This window comes from Filicampus tigris, chromosome 10, assembly GCF_054856515.1.
Source record: "Filicampus tigris isolate MCC_2025a chromosome 10, RoL_Ftig_1.0, whole genome shotgun sequence".
Taxonomy (NCBI): Eukaryota; Metazoa; Chordata; class Actinopteri; order Syngnathiformes; family Syngnathidae; genus Filicampus; species Filicampus tigris.
Genome location: NC_141226.1, coordinates 12,077,939 through 12,097,652, shown reverse-complemented (window position 1 = coordinate 12,097,652; position 19,714 = coordinate 12,077,939). Strand labels below are relative to the sequence as shown.

Here is a 19,714-nt window from a genome sequence, read left to right as displayed (position 1 = left end):
CTGTTGAATTCATGATGATGATGGGCATGCAGTGCACATTTTTGACTGTCTTATAATTTTCTTAATTTCATTTGTGCAAGTTGTTTGCATCACAGCCAACCTCAGGCACAATTCGAATGGCCAAATCATGCACGTCCTCCCTGAATTATTTTTGACTGTTGTTGCTTACCTTGAGCGGCAGCACTTCCTTGTTGATGTCATAGAAGGTGGCCATGGCCCTTGTCCATGCGAGCAGACCGGCCACACTGCCGCACACCTTCTTGGCGTTTTCCATGGTGTAGTCCTCCATCTCAAAGTAGGGCTGCAACAGTTCCACCGTCTCCTCGTTGATCTTGTCCTTGACGAACTGCTGCAGCGACGCCAAGAAGCCTGTGCTGCCCATTAGCTGAAGCAGACACCAAGACAGATGAAGGTGAGTAACATGGACACTGGACACGTTGGCCGAACAAAGAAACAGTGACTGGGATCAGACGCACCCTGAGAGCATCCGGCCATGATGGCTTGAGACAGGGCAAGTTGGGATCCACCGTGATGGTCTCCAATTTTCTTTGGAACAAGAGCAGGCAGCAGTCCATGATCCTCATGATCAGGTGTGGTGGCTTGGCCAGTTTCCTCACAGTGGCGATATCAGCAGGCTTGATGGTCTGTTAGATGTTTATTATTTTTAACACACCAACAAGCAATGTTCTCAAAATACGTCTTGAAACTTAGGACTGGGCGCAATGGTCCTAAAAAATATATTACTGATTCATTTCCCTTTCAAGTTAAACAAAGAGTAAATGACAAAGATATTATTCAAAACTTGGATAAAGTAGACCTCCAAAGACAATCATGAAATGTCATGACAATAAAATGATTGGCCAATCCTATTTCTTTGTACCTCGTGTTATTATGTGCAATAACATTACATTGTGCTTTTTTTTTTAAACAAGTCATGAGTTTTCTTACAGTTTTGCGAATATTTATTATATCGCCATTCTCCCCACAATATAGTAATATTTATCGAATAATGAGGTTCATCTTGTGAGAATATCGTATCGTGATGTTTGGATATCATTTCATCCCTACTTTGGAGTCTGGCATGATTCGGTTCTACTATGTAAGAACTTGAATGCCTTTGTTCATTAGCGGCTATTTGGCGCAATTACGACATGCAATTAGCTAGCTAGCTATGCCTAAACTCTGAAATGACATTTTCCCTTAGGATAGTCCACTGGCGTAGACTCGTTGCTGCCTCACTGACGGCCGTTAGAGTGTGCATGTCATTCAGAGAATTCCAAAAGTCCCAAATCATAAATATAAAACACTGCGGTCGATGTAATCGATTAATAGCTCAGCACTACTTGAAAAGATTAAAAAAAAAAACCTCACATTCAGTGCATTTTCGGCCTCCATTAATGCCGGCTTAGCCGCCTCCAGTTTTTCCTCGGCGATGGCCCTCTCCTGCGTGATTTCATCCACGATCATCTGGGCTTTATCGCTCACGGTCTGGACCTCATTCTTGATTATAGTGGCCGCTTCGGTTCGGACCATCACCTCGGCTAACACCTAAAGAGTACATTTCATGTTATTGTTTTGGAATGGCAGAACCTGTATTTCCCTCTCTTGAGGAGTGTTGTTTTTATTTTACCTTGTCAGCTTTGGCGGAGGCCACCACCAACTCTTTCTCACTGACTTCCAACTCTTTGGAGAGCTTAGCTACAGACACGCTGGCCTCCATCAGTTTGTTCAACCCTGACATACAGAAGTAAAATAACCTTAATAAGAGATCCTTGGGACTTTTTTGCCATTCATTTTATCTAAAAAAATTTTAAAAATCATTTCATCATTCAACTGCACTTTATTTCCACTGTCGTACATATTTTCAATTAAATAAAATGTATTAATTATTTCCGTGGTGAATAGTTACTGTATTGCTTTGATATTCGCGATTGCGCCATGTTGTTTTCCTGCTCGCAAAGCCTTGTGGTGTATATTAACCTGTTGAGGGACCATCGATGCTCACTTCTTTTCCAAGTGAATTGTGGGTCATTTTGAGTGCACTACATTTTTTTTCTTTTGGATATTCAGACACCCCTCCAGAATGGCTGAACCCCTTAATAGTGCACAATATGGGGAATAGTGTGCACATTCGGACACGGCCCAGGACTTTTCTGGATGCCATCGATACACACCCAGCCAGTAGAAAAGGCCCTAAAGTCAATGTGTTCATCTCTATAATTTACTGCAAGTGCCTTAAGCATATATGACTTTTGCGTTCATGTGTGTGTGTTATTCGAGCTTTCAAGTTTACATGGCTTGCAGGGAGTGCAACTAAATCATTTCCACCTACATTTCCAACTACTACTGTACTTTGAGATTTTAGAGACTAAAACGTTTCTAGAACCTGCAGTGCCCATTGTCTGCATACTGTATACCTTCCCATGTAAAGTTCTGGGATGTTTTGGTTCATGGCACTTTTGGTTCCAAGGACTTAAATGCCCCTGAAACTGAAAGTACTGTACCCATTGGGTCTGTAGCTGTTATTTCAACCTAAAATCCCAGGCAGTTTTGGTCCTTGTTACTTTCTGTTTCGGGAACCAAAATGTGTTTCTGTCTTTTTAATTTTCCTTACCGACATTCATGCGCTGGGCAAGCGTGTTAATGTGCTCGTGGTTTTGATGATAGAGCGTCTTGTAGCCGTTGATGAATGAGAGGTACGACTTGGGGGTGACGTGAGTTCTTCTCCTGAATCTGTAAAACACAAACCAATGCACGGTTTCAACCTCTCCACTCCTCAACATGAGAACCAAGAAGTTATTGTTTGAATCGCGTCAAAATGGTTGTTACCGTTCAAAGTAGCTTTCGCATGTCTCCGACACTTTGCGATGGTACACACCCATGGTGGTCACCATGGAAGCTTTCACCTCGGAGGAACAAACCACGGGAAACTCTGATAGGAAATGGTGAGCCACCGCCACCAGAGCCTCTTCGGGCCATGGGGCAAACCAGTCCATTGTGCAGCCGGATATCAAGCCCGGGAACTTCAGAGACCTAGAGCGAAACTTTGGTCCCACCTGTAAGATATGATTGAGAGACCGGCAAATTTGAGTAAAATGCCCACCTTTTTTTCAATGTCTGGAACAATTAGTTGTACGGGAGTAACGAGTTAGATGGCTGCAGCTCTCGAAGTGAAACATAGGGTACTAAAAATGAATGATATTCATCTATGTGAAAACACTGATGATGTTTATGATTTCTCTATTATCAACAGTTATTTTGTCATTGTTATGATATCACTAGTTTAATTTAACTGGTGAGCAACTGTATAGTCGCAACAGGCCTGCGGGCAAGTTGGTGAGCCCCGATATAGTTTTACATTGACATACACATATACATAATATTTACGATTCATGTCATTTGAGCGGCGGCACGGTGGTCGACTGGTTAGCACGTTTGCCTCACAGTTCAGAGGTCGTAGGTTTGATCCCGGCTCCGGCCTCCCAGTGTGGAGTTTGCATGTTCTCCCCGTGCCTGCGTGGGTTTCCTCCGGGTACTCCGGTTTCCTCCCACATTCCAAAAACATGCTTGGTAGGTTAATTGGACACTCTAAATTGCCCCTAGGTGTGATTGTGAGTGCGGATGTTTGTTTGTCTCTTTGTGCCCTGTGATTGGCTGGCAACCAATTCAGGGTGTCCCCTGCCTACTGCCCGAAGACTGCTGGGATAAGCTCCAGCACTCCCCGCGACACTTGTGAGGATAAGCAGTATAGATAATGGATGTCATTTGAGCATTTTAGGGTTAGGACTTTTTTTAAAGGGGAAGTTAACCCTCAACTTTTTTAATAATATGTTCTATGCAGCCCCACTAGTCCAAACACAGCATTCTGATTGATATTGTGTTTGTGGAATATGATAGTAAAATACACCCATTTTTGTCCATCTCAGGGAGCAGCCATTTTGTGACATCACAGTTGCTCAAGGCTCAGGTAACTAACAATTATGGCTCAGATTCAGAAAACAGGTGAGCCGTGATTGGTTGTTACCTGAGCGGTGAGCAACTGTGGTGTCATTTTCAGTAGACAGTAAGTGACAAAATGGTCGCCCCGAGAGATGGCTAAAAATGGGTGGATTTTGCTTTTTAACTTATGTCCTACAAATGTACTATCATCAGAATGCCGTGCTTAGGCTAATACGCTAGGCGCAAAGAACATATTATTGTAGAGAAAATTTGGGGGTTGACTTCACCTTTAAATTTAAATTTAATTGGAATTTGTCATTTTTACTTTTTTTTTACGTTCCACTTACCGGCGAGAAGCACAAGACAACGTGGAGATTCTTCCGCGCACGTGAAATGAAGTAGTCGTAGAGGTTGTCGAAAGTGGGTGGGATGCGAGGAAATTCCTTTTTCATTACCGGTACCAGGTTTTGGGTAATCTCTTGGATCTCGTCCTTTGCAAAAAGGTTGGAGACCTGCACAAAGACGATTGGTAATGAAGGCATTTCAACCACATCATCATATACTGTATAGTGTCAAATTTCATTAAAATGGGTAATCACTTCTCCAGATGACAGAACATTGTTCAGGTACTCGAGGAAGGCCTCCTGTTTTATTTCATTGTCTGTAAAAAGGAACGTGATGCCGCGGCCATCGGCCCCACTTGATTTGTACAACTTTTTTAGATCTTCCATGAAATTATATATATTGTAAGACCTGAAGGGGAAGACAGAAAATGCTCCATATTCATAATAAAGACATTGAATACACATGTACATGTGATATGTGCATTTTTTTTTCTTTTCATCCTTAGTAAATTAGTGAAAAATTGAAAAAGCAATTCATCACTTCGCCATGATGGGGTCTTATCGTATAATTTTAAAGAAAAATATATGCAATCCATGATGGAATACTTCTCTACACAAAATAAGTGGGGTGTACTTATGCAAATGCATCATTTGAGTTTTTCCCCCCATTTTTAATAAATTAATAAAAAATAAAAAAAATAAAAATCCCGCACTGTGTCATGATGGAGGAGTATGTGCAGAATTTTAAGGGGGAAAACATGTTATTTTTAGAATAAAGTATGGCAATAACATAAAGTACTCTCCAGCTAAAAGTTAAAAAGTTGACTATATTCTCCTTACTTGGTGAGTGTGATCTGGTTCACTTCATATCCAGCAATGTATGAGGCAAGACGAGTCAAACTCTGCTTCCCTGATCCTCCTACGCCCACTAGTAGGGCGTTTCCAGTATCCGTGCGAATGATGCGTGAGATCTATGGAAAGTGGCGAGAAGCAAGAATATACAGATTGTTTCTGTACTTAAAGTGGAAGTCAACCCAAACATATTTTTTTCAAGAATATGTTCCCAGCAGGCCCACTAGTTGAAACACGGCATTCTGATGAATTTTTAGTTTGTGGAATATAAGTTAAGCAGCAAAATGCACTCGTTTTTAGCCATCTCTGGGGGCAGCCATTTTGTCTTCTGTCGACTGAAAATGACATCACAGCTGCACACAATGACCAATCACGGCTCAGATTCAGAAAACAGGTCAGCCGTGATTGGTCGTTGTGAGCATTTGTGATGTCATTTTCAGTTACTAACGCGCGCAGCTTGGAGGGAACATTGATCTCAGGTTTGTTTACTTTGTCTTTTTTACACAAGAACTCTATCTGTAGTTCTACTCAAGTAAAGAGTGCAAGGATTTTGGCTACCTCTGCGTGTGGATTTAATCTGACCTTGACAAGGTGAGTCATGGCATCTGCGAAGAACACTAAATCCATGTGAGAGCCCCTCACTTCATCATTGTGCTTCGCCTGATAGAACCTTAGCTTCTCCTCTAGGAATTCAAAAGAGGGGACCTGACAGAACGATTACTCAAATTGAGGACGGTAAAGTGGAGAACACAAAGCATTCTTAATAGGTGAGTTTTTCATACAAGCTCGTAAATTTTGGGGGCGTCGAAACAGGCGTTTTCGTCTTCCTCGCCAGTCGGTTCGGGCGCCTCTCTCAGAAAGTCAACAAAGTACGGTTCCTTATGGATGGACGCGACGAGGCTGGCGTCGACGTGCTCTTTGACCACGCGGCTTATAGAGATCTCAAACCAGTCTTTGTCCTCGGAGCAAATGAACCTAAAAAGACAAGCAATAATAAAAACATTTTAACCTGACTTTCGAAAGGGAAGGCCTGATTTAACGTTCAAAATGAAAATTTTCCTTATGTTTTGTATTGGAATACATGACATGTGTCAAAAGATGTCTTGCGGGATACGTTGTGTTGAGGCATTATTTCTACTTGTTCCGTTTATTTCAATTCTGCTAAGCAGTGGTTGCCAAACTTTTTTCTGCCACGGACTGGTTCATCCAAGTCTATACCCTGTAACTATTCCCCAGCGGGAGGAAAGAAACCTTCCAAATACGTCTGTTTATTTGATTCATTTGCTACCTTGTGCATTTAATATTACCGTTACGCAACGGAGACAAGGTGACATGCGTTAAGAGTCATTCATAGATGGATGTAACGGAGAGAATCCAGCCACTTTTCAAGATAAAATGTTTTTCAGCCTCGGATAATAAATAAACCGGAAGTACTGTACTTTTTTCTTTTTTCTTTCTTTCATCTGGTCCCTGTGGTTGGGGACCCCTGCTGTTAAGTGTCAATTATCATTACTAATAGTGAGAGGAATGATGGCATTATTTACAACTAGTGCATTGACAAGTACATTGTGCGGGACTGATTGTGCTAGCCTTGGCTTTTTTTTTTTTTTTTTTAAATCTATGGATTATTTCAAGTCATTGTGTTTATTGTATCATGCAAGGTTGTGCTTGTCAACAATGATAGTCACTCACATCCCACATGTGAGCTAACATGAAAAGGACTTCTTCAAATCATTGCATTATTTTTATGTGCTGTGTTTATTTCTATTGAGCAAGGTGGCTGTTATTAATAACTGGCGAGAGGAGCCATCACAGTATATGTGGTGGACTTTTTGTTTTCTTACCCTTCAAATTATTTAGAGCCTGTCTGTTTCTACTTTGCAAGCTTTGGTCTAAAGGGGAACTAAACCCAAGATGTCAAAGCATATTATCATTATCGTCATTATCAACTGCTGTTTACTTAAATCAACCAAGTATTTACTGTATTCGAAAAATTATCTTTTGAAACAGAATATCTAAGAAACGATTCATGGGGTTAGTTGGTAAATCGTAAAATCGGATTATCGTGAATAACTGGGACGAGGAGTACATATTACGTGCGGATGATCCCTTGCACAACTGAGCAAGCGGCGCACATTTTGACTGGATTATTTCTCATCATTCTGTTTTCTTCCTATTGTGCAAGGTGGCAGTTATCATGAAATCTTCCAAGCCTGTCGGACGTGGAGAAGTGTCCCAATCTTGACTACGCATCAGTGCACTCATGCAAGCCAAACGTGCGGACGGTCCGAACATCCTAGTGTGAGCATGTCCCGGTTTATCTGTCTACCTGTCAGCGATGACGCGTGTGCATTCGCTCTTGAAGAGGGCCACAAGGGTCTTGAAGTCATTGCACTGCTCTGCCTCCACCTTCAGCATTCCTTGCCAGATCCTGGACAAGTCTCGCAAGTTGAAGATGTAGTGGAACTTGGAAGGTGTGGGAAGCATCTTTACCTAATGTAGATATATACAGTACATCCGTTGTCTTCAAACTTTTTATACCAACTCCCACCTCAAAAAATCTCAACTCTCCAAGTACCATCATAATGACAGGGCAGTAGTGTAGTAGCCCCAAGTGTTCATCAAAACAAGGCAGGAGTTTTTATACTTAATAAGTACATGATATTTGTGTAAGACACTGTTGCATAGTTTGAACATTAAAACTGCACTTTAGAATAAGAAATGACACACTGTATTTATTAATAAATAACGATTCAATTATAATGTGTTGAACATAAAAGTTAAAAAGTATTTTTTGGGGGGTGGGGAGAACTACAACTAAAGGTTTATGTGTTACGTATACCAATACTATATGCATGTGATGTGCAGGTTTTATATTTGTTACTTGCGGTTGCCATCTGTAGATAGGGTTGCCAACCGTCTCTTGAAAAACAGAATCGTCCGGTATTTAGAAATGTAAGTAAGGGTTCCGTATTGTTGTAAAGATACACACTTTGTCCCGTACTATCGTGAGAGTCAAAAATAGTCTGTAAAATGTCGATGGAATTAATGAACAACAGTTCCCTTTATATGCCTTTATATGAAATGTGAAATCATCCCAAACTCTCTTGTCTTTTAAGCACTCCTCCCTCTTGACCCATGCTTATTGCGTTGCAGTAAAAAAAAATACTGCCTCAAAATCTCGCGATCTAGCGAAGAATCTGCAATCTAAGTATGATAAATAAAAATCTAAAATGCAATGAAGTTGCAAAAAGTGAGCCGTGATATGATGGGATGAGTACATCATTACTTCATTTTGTTTCCACACAAAATAACAGAGTATTTCCCCAAAAAAATACCTTGGTCCACTGCCATAAAACCCTCCCGGCTGACACAAGCTTCTTCACCATGGCTGTTATCTGTGCCTTGAACTTCCTGCACTCGTGGAAATAGCCGCAGCCGACCACACCTGTGCGTCACAGCAAACGTGACAATTTGTAAAAGATGTCATTTTAAAGGTATCATTTTGATGACCGATAGTTACCAAAGATTTTGTCAATGGAAGTATTGGACGGCAGCGTGCAATTGAAGACAGTAAACTGCCTCTTAAGTCTCTGCGGGATGTCATTTCGCCCGCCGCCAGGGTGAATCATGGCCCCCAGCATTTGCACATCCACAATTGTGATGAAGTCGCCCGGTTTGTCCAGATTGTACATGCCGCCCATTTCCATCATTTGCCGGACTATCTCATTGGTGATCTGCGAGGAATCCACACGTACTGTTTATAACAAAATCTAGACTAAGAGAATCTTTAAACGTTTGAGTTTGGATGTCAAGATGCTTAACAGAGGTGTTATTGAGCGTGACATGAATCCATACACACATCACCTAACCCCTAAATATGTAGACACACACCTGATCTCCCCATTCGTTGACAAGAGGCATATTAATGTCATCAACGAAGACTGACATCCTGCGCCCGCCTGGCGGTCCGTACGTACTGCCGATTCTCTTCTCAATATAGCTCTCCACAGTTCGCTGTTGCGACACACAATTGTTAACCAAACATCTACCTTACAATTTCACAATACAAAAATAATATTTATTTGCAATGGTGTCCTCATCCACTGTCTCTTACCTAGAGATGGTGGTGTTAACACTATTGTTTACGTTATAAGTGTAAAATACATCACTGCCACCTCCAACATTTGACACAGCTCATTGTGCAGGTGCACTTTCCAGTGGCGGAAAGTAACAACGCACAAATACAAGCACTTTGTCAATTCATGTAGGCCATATCATGGCGTATTTGTGGATAAGATCGGTTTGTGCTTGAAAAGTAAAGAAATACAAGTGCACTGATTTATGTTTGTTTAGTTTATTTTTTTTTTTTACTTTTTTTTAATTTTTGAGGTTCAGAGAGGGCAGGGGTGGGTTACCACACTTACATCCACACAGTAATAAAACAAATCCGACAAATGCATGTTTTCTGTCTTGGTTTATACCTTGGTAAACCACATGTAAACATGCAAAGAAAAAATAGTTACTGTACTTGGGTAGCTGTGCTGAATTTAAAGCAACACAGTGTCATATGTCCGTTTTTTTTGTTGATTATGGCGGTGCCATGTGGACAAAAGCGGTAGTGTTTTGACAAAAGTCAACTGCATTTCCCATGCGCGCCAGCCCGTAGTGTCGTGAAATCCTGAGCTCTCGTTGGCCTGCAAGCTGCACTGAATTGCAGTTCGATTTCTAGTGGCTGTGTCAAAGACGACTAGCGATGAGGTAATGAAGCTATTTTTCTTAAATAATACTTTTATTTTTTTTGTTTGTTTCGGGGCTTCTGCCATGACACCAGTAATAGCGCGAAGTATAGTTTGAATCGACTTCCGTCCTTATAGCAAAAGGAGGAAGTCAGTATACCATAAAGCAATTCAGGACATTTGTATTTTTTTGTGTGCCAGGGTTGCTCCCATCCTCCTCAAAGTTGCTTTGTGCCAGTAAAAACGATACAGACCCCCCCCCCCCAGGGCATGACTAAAGTCCCATTCAACTACTTGTAAGTCAATGTTTCATCAAAAGAGTTGTAAACATTTTTTATTAAGGTCGATTTCCTGCCTAGTGCTGCTTTAAGCATTTATTTTTCTGATGACTTTTGACTTTAACTCTACAGTTGAAAACAGAGATGTGCTTTCTACTCCTTAATTTGTCAAAATAGGCTTGTTACTTTATTAGAACTCAAAGGACGATGACATGATGTAAAAAAACAAATACATAAAGAGAGGCCATGTCAACCGTGGTTAGACATTGATTGATGGAGACCTTGCCGTCTTATAAGGCAGAAAGAGCAGGGACAGCAGTTACATGTTTAACTATGCAGTAACTATGACCAAGAGAATTGTGTGATCTTATCGGCTACCAGAATTATTCCTGGCGATTGTAGTGTGTCATGTGCCAGCCTAAAAACCACCATTCAAAAAATATCCACCTAATTAAAAAAGCACATTCAAGTACGGTGTTATTTTTTTGAGTTCTTATCATTAGTTAATTTTGTATATTTTTTTTTCAGTTCAGGGAGTCTCTGTGCCATTTTACCTGAAACATGATGGGCTCTGTGGCAGAGGAGAAGTTGAGTGACTTAAATAGGTCCGTCTCGGGGTCAAACTTCTTAGCGTGGCTTTTGATCATCACCGTCTTAGCCGTCCCTTGCTCACCGATGAGCAAGACGGCCTGTGGAGTTTTTAAAATGAATACATATAGTACTCATATTTACATTTTTTTAAACAAACCACAACCCACCTTGTACTGCTTAGCAATAGTTTCCAGCAAAAAAGCGGTCCTGGTGTTATCTACATTGGGCACAAGGATGGAAGCGTAGTCTGGTACGTGATCTGTGGGATATTCGTACTCCCCTACATGGTCGTTCCAGTGACACCACTGACCTGGAAGAGCAATGCAAACAGTTGAAGCATCTCTTGGACATTAGCCTTAAAGTCTGAGTTGCAACTGAAAAAAAACACACAGGCACACACAGACACGCGCACATATCTTTTTCACATGTTTTGAAAAAGTTTGATTTACATGTCTGTGACAAGGTTTCATCGAATCAAGATCAAGAATTACGTTAAAGTCCATTTGAATCCTCTTTTGGTCCAGTCAGTCTATTTTTGAGGACCTGTTTGTTTCATGCAAACAAGCACAAAAAAAAAAAAAACAGGCAACAAACAAAACATTTATCTGGCTATGTAACAATTTTATTGTAATTTTGTATTTCTTGTATTATTTTTGTTATTCTTCCCAAATATGAGTCAATATATTGTCTAATGTTTTTGTATTTTTTTCCCCAAATGTTTTATTATTTTTCATCAAATATTTCACTAAATGGCTGCAAATGGCTAGTGACCAGTCCACGATGTACCTGAGTATAAGCAGTATAGAAAAAGGCTGGATGGCTTTCGCTTGATGGGTGGACAGGCACTCAAGACAATCAACTATGTATAAAAGCTGTTCATTTTTTTGTGAGCATTTAGATTGACACAAACCAAGAGCCTTCATACCATCGGTCCCAACCATGTATTCAAACATGGTCTCTCCCTCCTGTGTGCGAGGCAGATCAATGTTGCTGCTGTGCTCTCGGATAAAAGTCTCCATTTTGTCCCGGTCGTCCAACTCCAAAAGGGCCCCCAGACTCCACATTAAGCCAAAGACAAAGAGGCGCTCCAAGTGCTTGTCGTTGACCAGGCCCCCCATCTGCTTGGTTGGAATGAGGCCCTCCAGCAGATTGCAAGACTGCAGGAATACAAATGAATCAGAATCAGTGTGTTGTGGAGGTGCTTACTTTGCATTCCGTACCTGCATGATGTAGTTACACTCCAAAAATGGCATCTTGGGTTTGAGGTTCTGCCTCATGTATGAATACGCGTCCCAAAATATCCTGCCGTACAAATTAATGATGTTCTCGGCTTCTTCGGCGTTACGCTTATTTGTCCATCCCTAACAAAACACAGAGGAGATTTCAAATGTGCCAAATGAGTCTTGTTTTCTTGTGTTATTTGCTAGATTAGATCAGACTTTCCCAAAACATGTTAGGCCATGTCACACACTACTGGCTGCGAGGTGACACGTACTCCTCTCCTCAACAATGTGTCTTTCTATTCTTTATCCTTCCAAAATGTGGAAATATTCTCTGATAAACATTACTGGTGGGGGGGAGAGCAATATCATCTTGAAGGATGGAGTTCTGTCGAAATATGGGGATAACCACTTTTATCAGTGGTCACACACTGTTGTGGCATGGCATTTGGGTTTTAAAGGTTGACATTCTTCCTACAGTACCAAATTCTGGCAGTAGTATCTGATATACACCACTCTGTTGGGCTAAGCCGCTTGTCGGATATTATTTTGGCCCCAGACTGTGGAAATACTGGATTGCCAGCAATGGTCACGCACTGCTCTGGGAATTTATTTGGGAAAAAATCAGGTCTAAATTCTTTCTACCCATATTTCGGAGGAAGTCTCTGATAAACACTACTCTGTTAAGTCAAGCACTGTAATCATGCAAGATGGACTTCGGTCACAGATTACAATAAAACTGAATGACCAGTGGTAGCAATGGCCACACACTGCTGTGGGACAGAATTTTGGTTGAGGTCAGATCGACATTCTTTCTACTTGGAAATTCCGGAGGTAGTTTATGACGTATGTGAGTGTCTTGGAGGAAGGACTTCAGTCCCAGACTGCGGAAATACAGGATTGCCAAAGAAAGCAGTGTTGACACACTGCTGTGGGACAATCTTTGGTATAAGGTCAGGTCCACATTCTTTTTACTCCACTACCTAGCAAGCATTGTCATCTTGAAGGATACAGTTCCGTTCCGGACTTTGGGATTACCACTGGTAGCAGCAGTCACACACTGCTGAGGAATGAAATTTAAATTGAGGTCAGGTCTACATTTATTTCTAACTTGGAATATGTGGCATACTTATTTGAGCTGTTCATTCAACAAATGGATGTTCCTTACAAATGTGGAAATAAACAGGATTATAGCATTAAGGCACTCTGCCTTTGCTGGATGACAACTGTACCTTGAGGATGGGTTCCCAGCTCAGGGCCGAGGAGCTCATGAAGACCATACCGACACGGGATACGGTGGCTGGAGAGGCATTCTCAATATTGTGCACCTCAAACACCAGCTTGCATGCTGGTGACATGGTGATACGGTCACCGTTTGCCAGTGTGAGGGTTTTGTTGTCATCCAGCACGGAGTTGAGGTTTTCAATCCAGATGGCGTCCACAGGACCATCCAACACGATCCATATGATCTCCCCTGTAGGCGAAATTCATCATTTTTGCAACCCATTACCGCAAACTATCTGTGAAACTAGCGCATGCAAAACTATTTAAGTATTCAACATCTTCTGTCATTTTGGGATGGTTCTTTTCAACCAATAAAACCATGCTAAAAATGTCAAACTTTGAGCATTTCTCTTCAAATGGTAATTATCATTACTACTGTATTTAGAGTTTCTGAGAGTAGTGACTATCTGTTGGCTTCTCGTATGGAGAAAGAAGACGACATACCACAACATTGGTTCTCAACTGTTATTAGACCTGATCCACATTTTCCTATTCTCACTAAGTTGCGACCCACTTTAATTGATGAAGAAAAAAAATTGTTCAAAAATAGCCTTTGAAAACAGATCAGAATTTTCTCTTATATAGTCATTAGCTTACACGTTCAACATGCTTTTCACTGAACCTGATGCTAAACATGACAACTTCATTTACAAGAAAGAGTATCTTGAGCTGGTCTCTTCTTTTCCGGAAAGTGCAACATCGATAGTTTATCGTCTTTTTAGGAAACGAAGGACGCAGACCACGGCAACCATAAAAGTTTTCACAGTCTGGATTATTATGCTATCAAAACTGTAAATTTTTTTTACATCCCAAGTAATGTTTCTGCTGCATGCCAGTCAAAATAATGTTATTTTACAAATAAAAGGCAACTCCAACCTGGGATGCACATTACGTATTTGATTGACTGCTCCTACTGTGGCGACATAACCCAAATTTGTACTCAACTCGAAAAGCACCATAGTCAATTAAAAATACACCCTGCAATTTTTTACTTTGGCTTCATCAGATTTTGCAACCATACTGTACCTTATAAATTTGCTTTGTCACACACCCATTAGCAAATCTGACATATTCCTTTTAGCAAAATGTGATACTAATAGCGTTAGCATTTTGTTCACTATAATTGTGAAATGTTCATTCTGTCTGTTAGCGGGCTAATGAAAATGTAATGTCAGCCTATTTTAATTTAGGACATCTATTTCAATATGCACCTCACCTTTCTTGGCCTTTAGCGTCCTCCTCCACAGAGTGGAGAAGATACCGTCAGTCCAGTCGTTGGTGGCAGCATCGAGACGGCCAAACATCTGTGGTGCGGTGATGGCCTTAGGGTTCATGCGCATCTCCCTGTGTGGTGTTCCACACTCTGTCAGCGCTCGCATAAGGATGTTGATGACAGCCGTCTTACCCGCCCCACTCGGCCCCAGCGTCATGAGGCCGTGGCGCACAAGGGACGCCTCGTACAGCTGTTGCCATGTGTCAGGATTAACGTCAAAGCAGTTCAGTACTGAGCAGCACTATGTTTTGTGGTACCTGAACTAGTTTTAGGTTCCAGTTGGGGTGGTTAACCAAAGCAGCAAGGTCAACTTGATTCTTCACGGCAGCCTGCAGTTCATTGTAGGTGCTGTTGTCCAGCTTGATTCCAGGGAACAAGTCATTGATGAGACTGAGGAAGAGAGGCTCATCCTCATCCACCTGAAACAGTGTTCCCATTTATAGTCGGTGTCTATAAAACTATTTGAAAAAAACTATTACATGCAGGGGTGCACATAAGTGGGGTGCATTTGTGTTTGGTTACATGCACAGAGGATTTGTAGAGGGTGACATGGGAGTGGATTTTCACTCCTGTCCCATACCACTGCGACTGAAAAAAATCCTGTCTTGTCCTAGTTTCAACCCATAGTAAAAAAAATAAAATCCTGTCCCCTCTTGCTCCCGGTGAAAAGAACTCACAGTCCCATCTTGCTCCCGTTCAGAATGATTCCCACTCCTGTATCGCTCCCATTATGGAGGTCAGCTACATTAAAAATGGCTGTTTTTAATGTTTGTAATGTTTTTGTTTTTTTCCTGCACCTGTGAGCTTTTTATTTTACCGTCAGGTGTACTGTCCCAATCCCGTGATTAAAGGTAAAGTCGAAACCCATCTTGTGGGAATCCCACTGATTCCTGTGACCCACGGCATTCTCGGAAAAATGTCAACCTTTAGTAGTGCTGCTTCCGTTATAATGCTTTATTGTCTTTAGCGGTGCTCACTCCACCCACCCCCCCTCCCCCACATCTAGCTATACTTTTGCAAATACAGTAATTCCCGTATATTTACGTTTATACAACTATTCACAAATTCACTTAATCGTGTTAAAACCTAACTATTCCTATTTTCTGTGCTCTTTCTGAAACATAATTTTACAATGATTTTGACCCCTTGACAAAACTGTAGCAATTAAAAGAAAAGAAAAAAAAGTAAACTAAAATTTATTAAGCTCTAACACTAAGCCCAGGTCTGCCCTGCAACTAGCTGGCGACCAGTTCGGGGTGTAGTCTGCCTTCGCCTGTTGACGGCTGGGATAGGCTCCAGCACCTCCCCGCGACCCTGTATAGGATAAGCGGTTTGGAAGATGACATGACTAAGCCCAGGTCCTCTTCTGAGAAGACAAAAAAAAAGCATTATGTGCACCCCTGTTTTGATCCGTTGCGTCCATGTGATACCAGTTTAGAAAGATTCATGTCACGCAACACTCTCATGACCGTGCTGGACTCTGAGTCATCGGGCCGTGCTCTCTTGCAGGCCCCCAGTGTCCTCAACACGGACAGAATGTTCCTCAAGCCAAAGTCATAGTGCACCTGAAACAGAAAAGTAAAGGCAGTAACGCAATCTCTACTTTGTAGTGCACTAAATGAAAAAAAATTAACTTTTAAAACATCGGCAACATTCTCAATTTCCAGTTTTAGAGCCATTTTAAGGGGACCTCTAATCGCCTTATTCCTGTTGCTTTGTCGCACCTGTTTTGTGAGTTGCTCTTCACACAGTTTATAAAGGACAAAGAATTTCTGGGCTAAGAGGACATTCTCGTTGAATCCACAACTAGCCAGCTTGACCCTCATGATGATCTGCCAAAGACCAGAGGCAACAAGACTGTTATACGAGAACAAATACAGCAAGTGGGAAGCGCTGCCATTTAAAAAATAATCATCTTGAGTGTACCTGTCGATCAGGAACCATCATGGAGACGGTCCTGAACTGCACTTTTAAGTTTTCAGGAAGTTCCTGACGACCGGCATAACCGGGGTTCTAGGCAGGGAACGATGACATGTTGGTGCATACTTTAATGCTCTTAACCCTGCCATTTAAATTCATTTCGATGTATTACCATAGTGATGAAAAGGCCAAACTCTGGATTCAGGTCAACAACATCACCATCCGTGAAGATAAAAGTTGTTTTGTGCGTTTTGCGAGCCACAAGAACGATGTAAATTTGCTGAGCGGCCACAGACAACACTGGCAGGTCGATCCTGTTGAATTCGTCAAAGCAGCCCCACGAGCCAGACTGTGCAAGGCCTGAAAAAAACCCCAAAAAGAAACAACAATATTTGAATCTGCCAGTAGTGACTATTAAATGACTTCCTCAATCCAAAATTGCCATCTTCCTGTCATTCAGGCCATGGTTTCTTGAGACTTTTTTCTGGGTCAACTACTGATAGCCATGTCTACTAAATCTCTAGTGTCAGGCCGAAACCTCCAGGGGGTCACATTGAATACCTTTGTAAATCCTGCCAAGTCCCCTGAAATCCATTTGGTCAGAGCAGTTGAAGACCACCACATACTTTCCCAAGCACCGACCCATGTCTTTCGTGGTCTCTGTCTTTCCTGTGCCTGCTGGCCCAGCAGGTGCTCCTCCCATGCTCATGCCCAGGGCCTGAGACAGTGTAATGTAACACCTGTCCACGGGCCAAAATTACACTTATGAACAAAATCAGACACAAGAAGCGTATAGAAAATGATGACAACGACGACACTTGTTTGTTGTCTTGCCTGTCAGTCAGTGGGGTGATGACCAGACGATCAGTGCAGCCGAGGAACTCGTTCTGATAAACAAAGTCGACATTTGTGATGGACACGATAACCTTATCAATGCCATCATTGTAGTAAAACCTGCTTTGCTTCAGCCACTCAAAGTCATTGGTAGATTTGACAGATTTTGCCACCTGAAGAGAAAGCAACATGAACGTGGTACACAAAGGCATAAAAACAACAAATTATCGCATTGAAGCAAGAGTGAGCCTACCAGCTCTTCAAAGATGTCACTCTGGTGTACGTGGATGGTGACTAGAGTCTCATACTTGACCCTGTCAAATTTAGTCAAGTCATAGGTGGTCTGCTTGATGAGAGTTCGGAGGAGGTTCAAGAATTTCTTCTTGGTCATGATCATCTCCTCTTTGCTGAATTCGGCATTTTCAAGGGCCTCCTCTGAGTCCCTTGTCCAGAGCATTTGGATTCCAAGCAGGCCCACCTAAAACAGGAAGTGGATTCTGGATTAACTACCAAAAACACATACATTCACCAGCAGAAGCAATGAGCTTGTGACAGCCCGCTCTCCTAAAATATGTTGTTGGAATGTGTTGTAGGTCTGGAGTCCATAAGCCCAATTAGCAATTTACAAAACAACTACTTACTCAATGCGTGTTCGTTTATTCTTTCAAGAATGTATCCAATCTAAATAAAGACTCACACAAGTCGATTGAATTTTCTCATCTGTTTTCTTTACCATCTCTGAAGTTCAGGAATCATACAATGAATGATCAGATCCGGGCAGCTTTTCCATCCTCGCGAATGCTCTCACCCAAGATGGGCGAGGGCAGAAAAGGGGCGCGGTCTAACATGCAGACCCCACATTTATACTTTCTTCAAAATCTAAACATAATCTGGGCTGGCCCTGCCAATGGGGCTGATCTTCACCAGCTGGTCCTGTGCTCAGATCAGGCCACGCTGACTCTGAGACTTTTAACTGATTATGCGATGTGTAATTCCCATTTTGGTTTTTGGTTAACCTGTTGGCTAATATAAAGCCATTCATATAGATTTAGATCCTTCACATTATGAGGGCGAAAGAGTGTGTGAAGGATCTAAATCTATATGAATGGCTTTCTATTAGCTGAGCTGATGCGGTAGCCCGGAATTTTAGCTCACTGGTCAGCGCTCTGCGCTCAAAAACCAGAGATGGATTGACGGCGCAGGTTCTATCCACAAGTTGGGTGAACGCCACAAGAATAAAACGCCACTGGTTCCACATATCCACTAACACATATGCGCAAGTGAATTGGTTCCGCAATTCACTTGCGCATATGTGTTAGTGGACTGGAGTGACACATATTTCTCCAGATAACGTACCTGCGCTTGGAACTTGTCAAGAAAAGGTATGAGCTCAAATTCTTCATCATTGATCACGTCATCAGCCGCTTTGATGACTGTGTGCAATGACGACTGCTGCTCCTGCAATAACTTCCCTAGCCAGAGCTCAACAGGACCTTGAGCTAGCACGGGTTTGTCCAGCTGAAACAGCACAAACACACAACACAAAACCAATTAGAAAATGCATGTGAGCATTTGCAGTACATTGTCAATGGTTTCAGGTGAGGTAACCCATGACTAAAGACAAGGTCCATATCAACGATTAGCATACGTACCGGTAGTTTCTCAGATTCTTGAGACAATACAGCCAAAATACTGTCGTACTCATTGGCATCAAACTCAACTTCATTCACATTGTCAAACACTCCAAGAAGATGCGACTGGGTGGGATACAGAACAAAAATCTGTTTTATTTCATTAATTTTTGATAATATTGCCATTTGTGTTTGCCACTCTATATCATCCATTATAAATGAATCACCATATACTGCAGGAAGACAATTGAGGTTTTATTGTAAACTAAATGCACTCACTTGGATCGTGTGAGAATCACTCGCTTGCCCAAGGATTTCCAGGAGGGCGGGATCAGACACGAAGAAGAACCGTGGGAACAGGAGACGTTTTTTCTCGAGGTACCTGCAGTGTTTGCGCTTGTTATTTATCACTAGAAGACTGTTTCCAATGCAAAATCATGTCATTTACGTTGTGGTCATGTGCTTTTACAAAGTGAGTGTTAACGACTGTCAGGAACAGTGACGAGCTTGATTTGATTCACACTTTTGTTCAGATCTGCCCAAAAATGTAATGGCCTATCTGTCACCATTACACAATGTTTCATTTGCATATTCGCGGTACAGCATTTGTGAATTTAAAGACTTTTTCAGGGGAAAACGATCCTCTGTTATTCAGTGAAAAACTCATCTATTTGTTTTGCTTTTATGATCAGGCAAAAGCTGTCTAACATAAAAATAAGGCTTAGGCACTATTTGGTGGCATCTTGGTGTTGAACTGAGGATAGGACTGCTTGTGTAACAGAAACAAAAGTGCTTTGCTGCCATCTTGT

General features: G+C 41.7%; 1 protein-coding gene across 1 annotated transcript in view; it reads right to left on the bottom strand.

The window, feature by feature from the left end:
• The window catches only part of LOC147140836 (dynein axonemal heavy chain 8-like), a 50,857-nt gene that overhangs the window by 13,696 nt on the left and 17,447 nt on the right, over positions 1-19,714 (bottom strand). Inside the window, exons 34-65 of the mRNA XM_086043445.1 lie at positions 19,185-19,287; positions 18,927-19,031; positions 18,631-18,792; positions 17,528-17,752; positions 17,275-17,447; positions 17,002-17,180; positions 16,613-16,800; positions 16,447-16,533; positions 16,245-16,352; positions 15,951-16,085; positions 14,778-14,939; positions 14,464-14,710; positions 13,196-13,437; positions 11,964-12,104; positions 11,669-11,900; positions 10,911-11,053; positions 10,707-10,841; positions 9,030-9,152; positions 8,659-8,872; positions 8,474-8,583; positions 7,465-7,628; positions 5,918-6,110; positions 5,718-5,840; positions 5,124-5,254; positions 4,539-4,692; positions 4,287-4,451; positions 2,830-3,056; positions 2,615-2,733; positions 1,631-1,734; positions 1,372-1,548; positions 477-644; positions 170-385 (exon numbers count right to left, since the gene is read on the bottom strand). Coding sequence (XP_085899571.1) covers positions 170-385; positions 477-644; positions 1,372-1,548; positions 1,631-1,734; positions 2,615-2,733; positions 2,830-3,056; positions 4,287-4,451; positions 4,539-4,692; positions 5,124-5,254; positions 5,718-5,840; positions 5,918-6,110; positions 7,465-7,628; positions 8,474-8,583; positions 8,659-8,872; positions 9,030-9,152; positions 10,707-10,841; positions 10,911-11,053; positions 11,669-11,900; positions 11,964-12,104; positions 13,196-13,437; positions 14,464-14,710; positions 14,778-14,939; positions 15,951-16,085; positions 16,245-16,352; positions 16,447-16,533; positions 16,613-16,800; positions 17,002-17,180; positions 17,275-17,447; positions 17,528-17,752; positions 18,631-18,792; positions 18,927-19,031; positions 19,185-19,287 — 5,155 coding nt within the window. The remainder of the gene's footprint in view (positions 1-169; positions 386-476; positions 645-1,371; positions 1,549-1,630; positions 1,735-2,614; positions 2,734-2,829; positions 3,057-4,286; positions 4,452-4,538; positions 4,693-5,123; positions 5,255-5,717; positions 5,841-5,917; positions 6,111-7,464; positions 7,629-8,473; positions 8,584-8,658; positions 8,873-9,029; positions 9,153-10,706; positions 10,842-10,910; positions 11,054-11,668; positions 11,901-11,963; positions 12,105-13,195; positions 13,438-14,463; positions 14,711-14,777; positions 14,940-15,950; positions 16,086-16,244; positions 16,353-16,446; positions 16,534-16,612; positions 16,801-17,001; positions 17,181-17,274; positions 17,448-17,527; positions 17,753-18,630; positions 18,793-18,926; positions 19,032-19,184; positions 19,288-19,714) is intronic.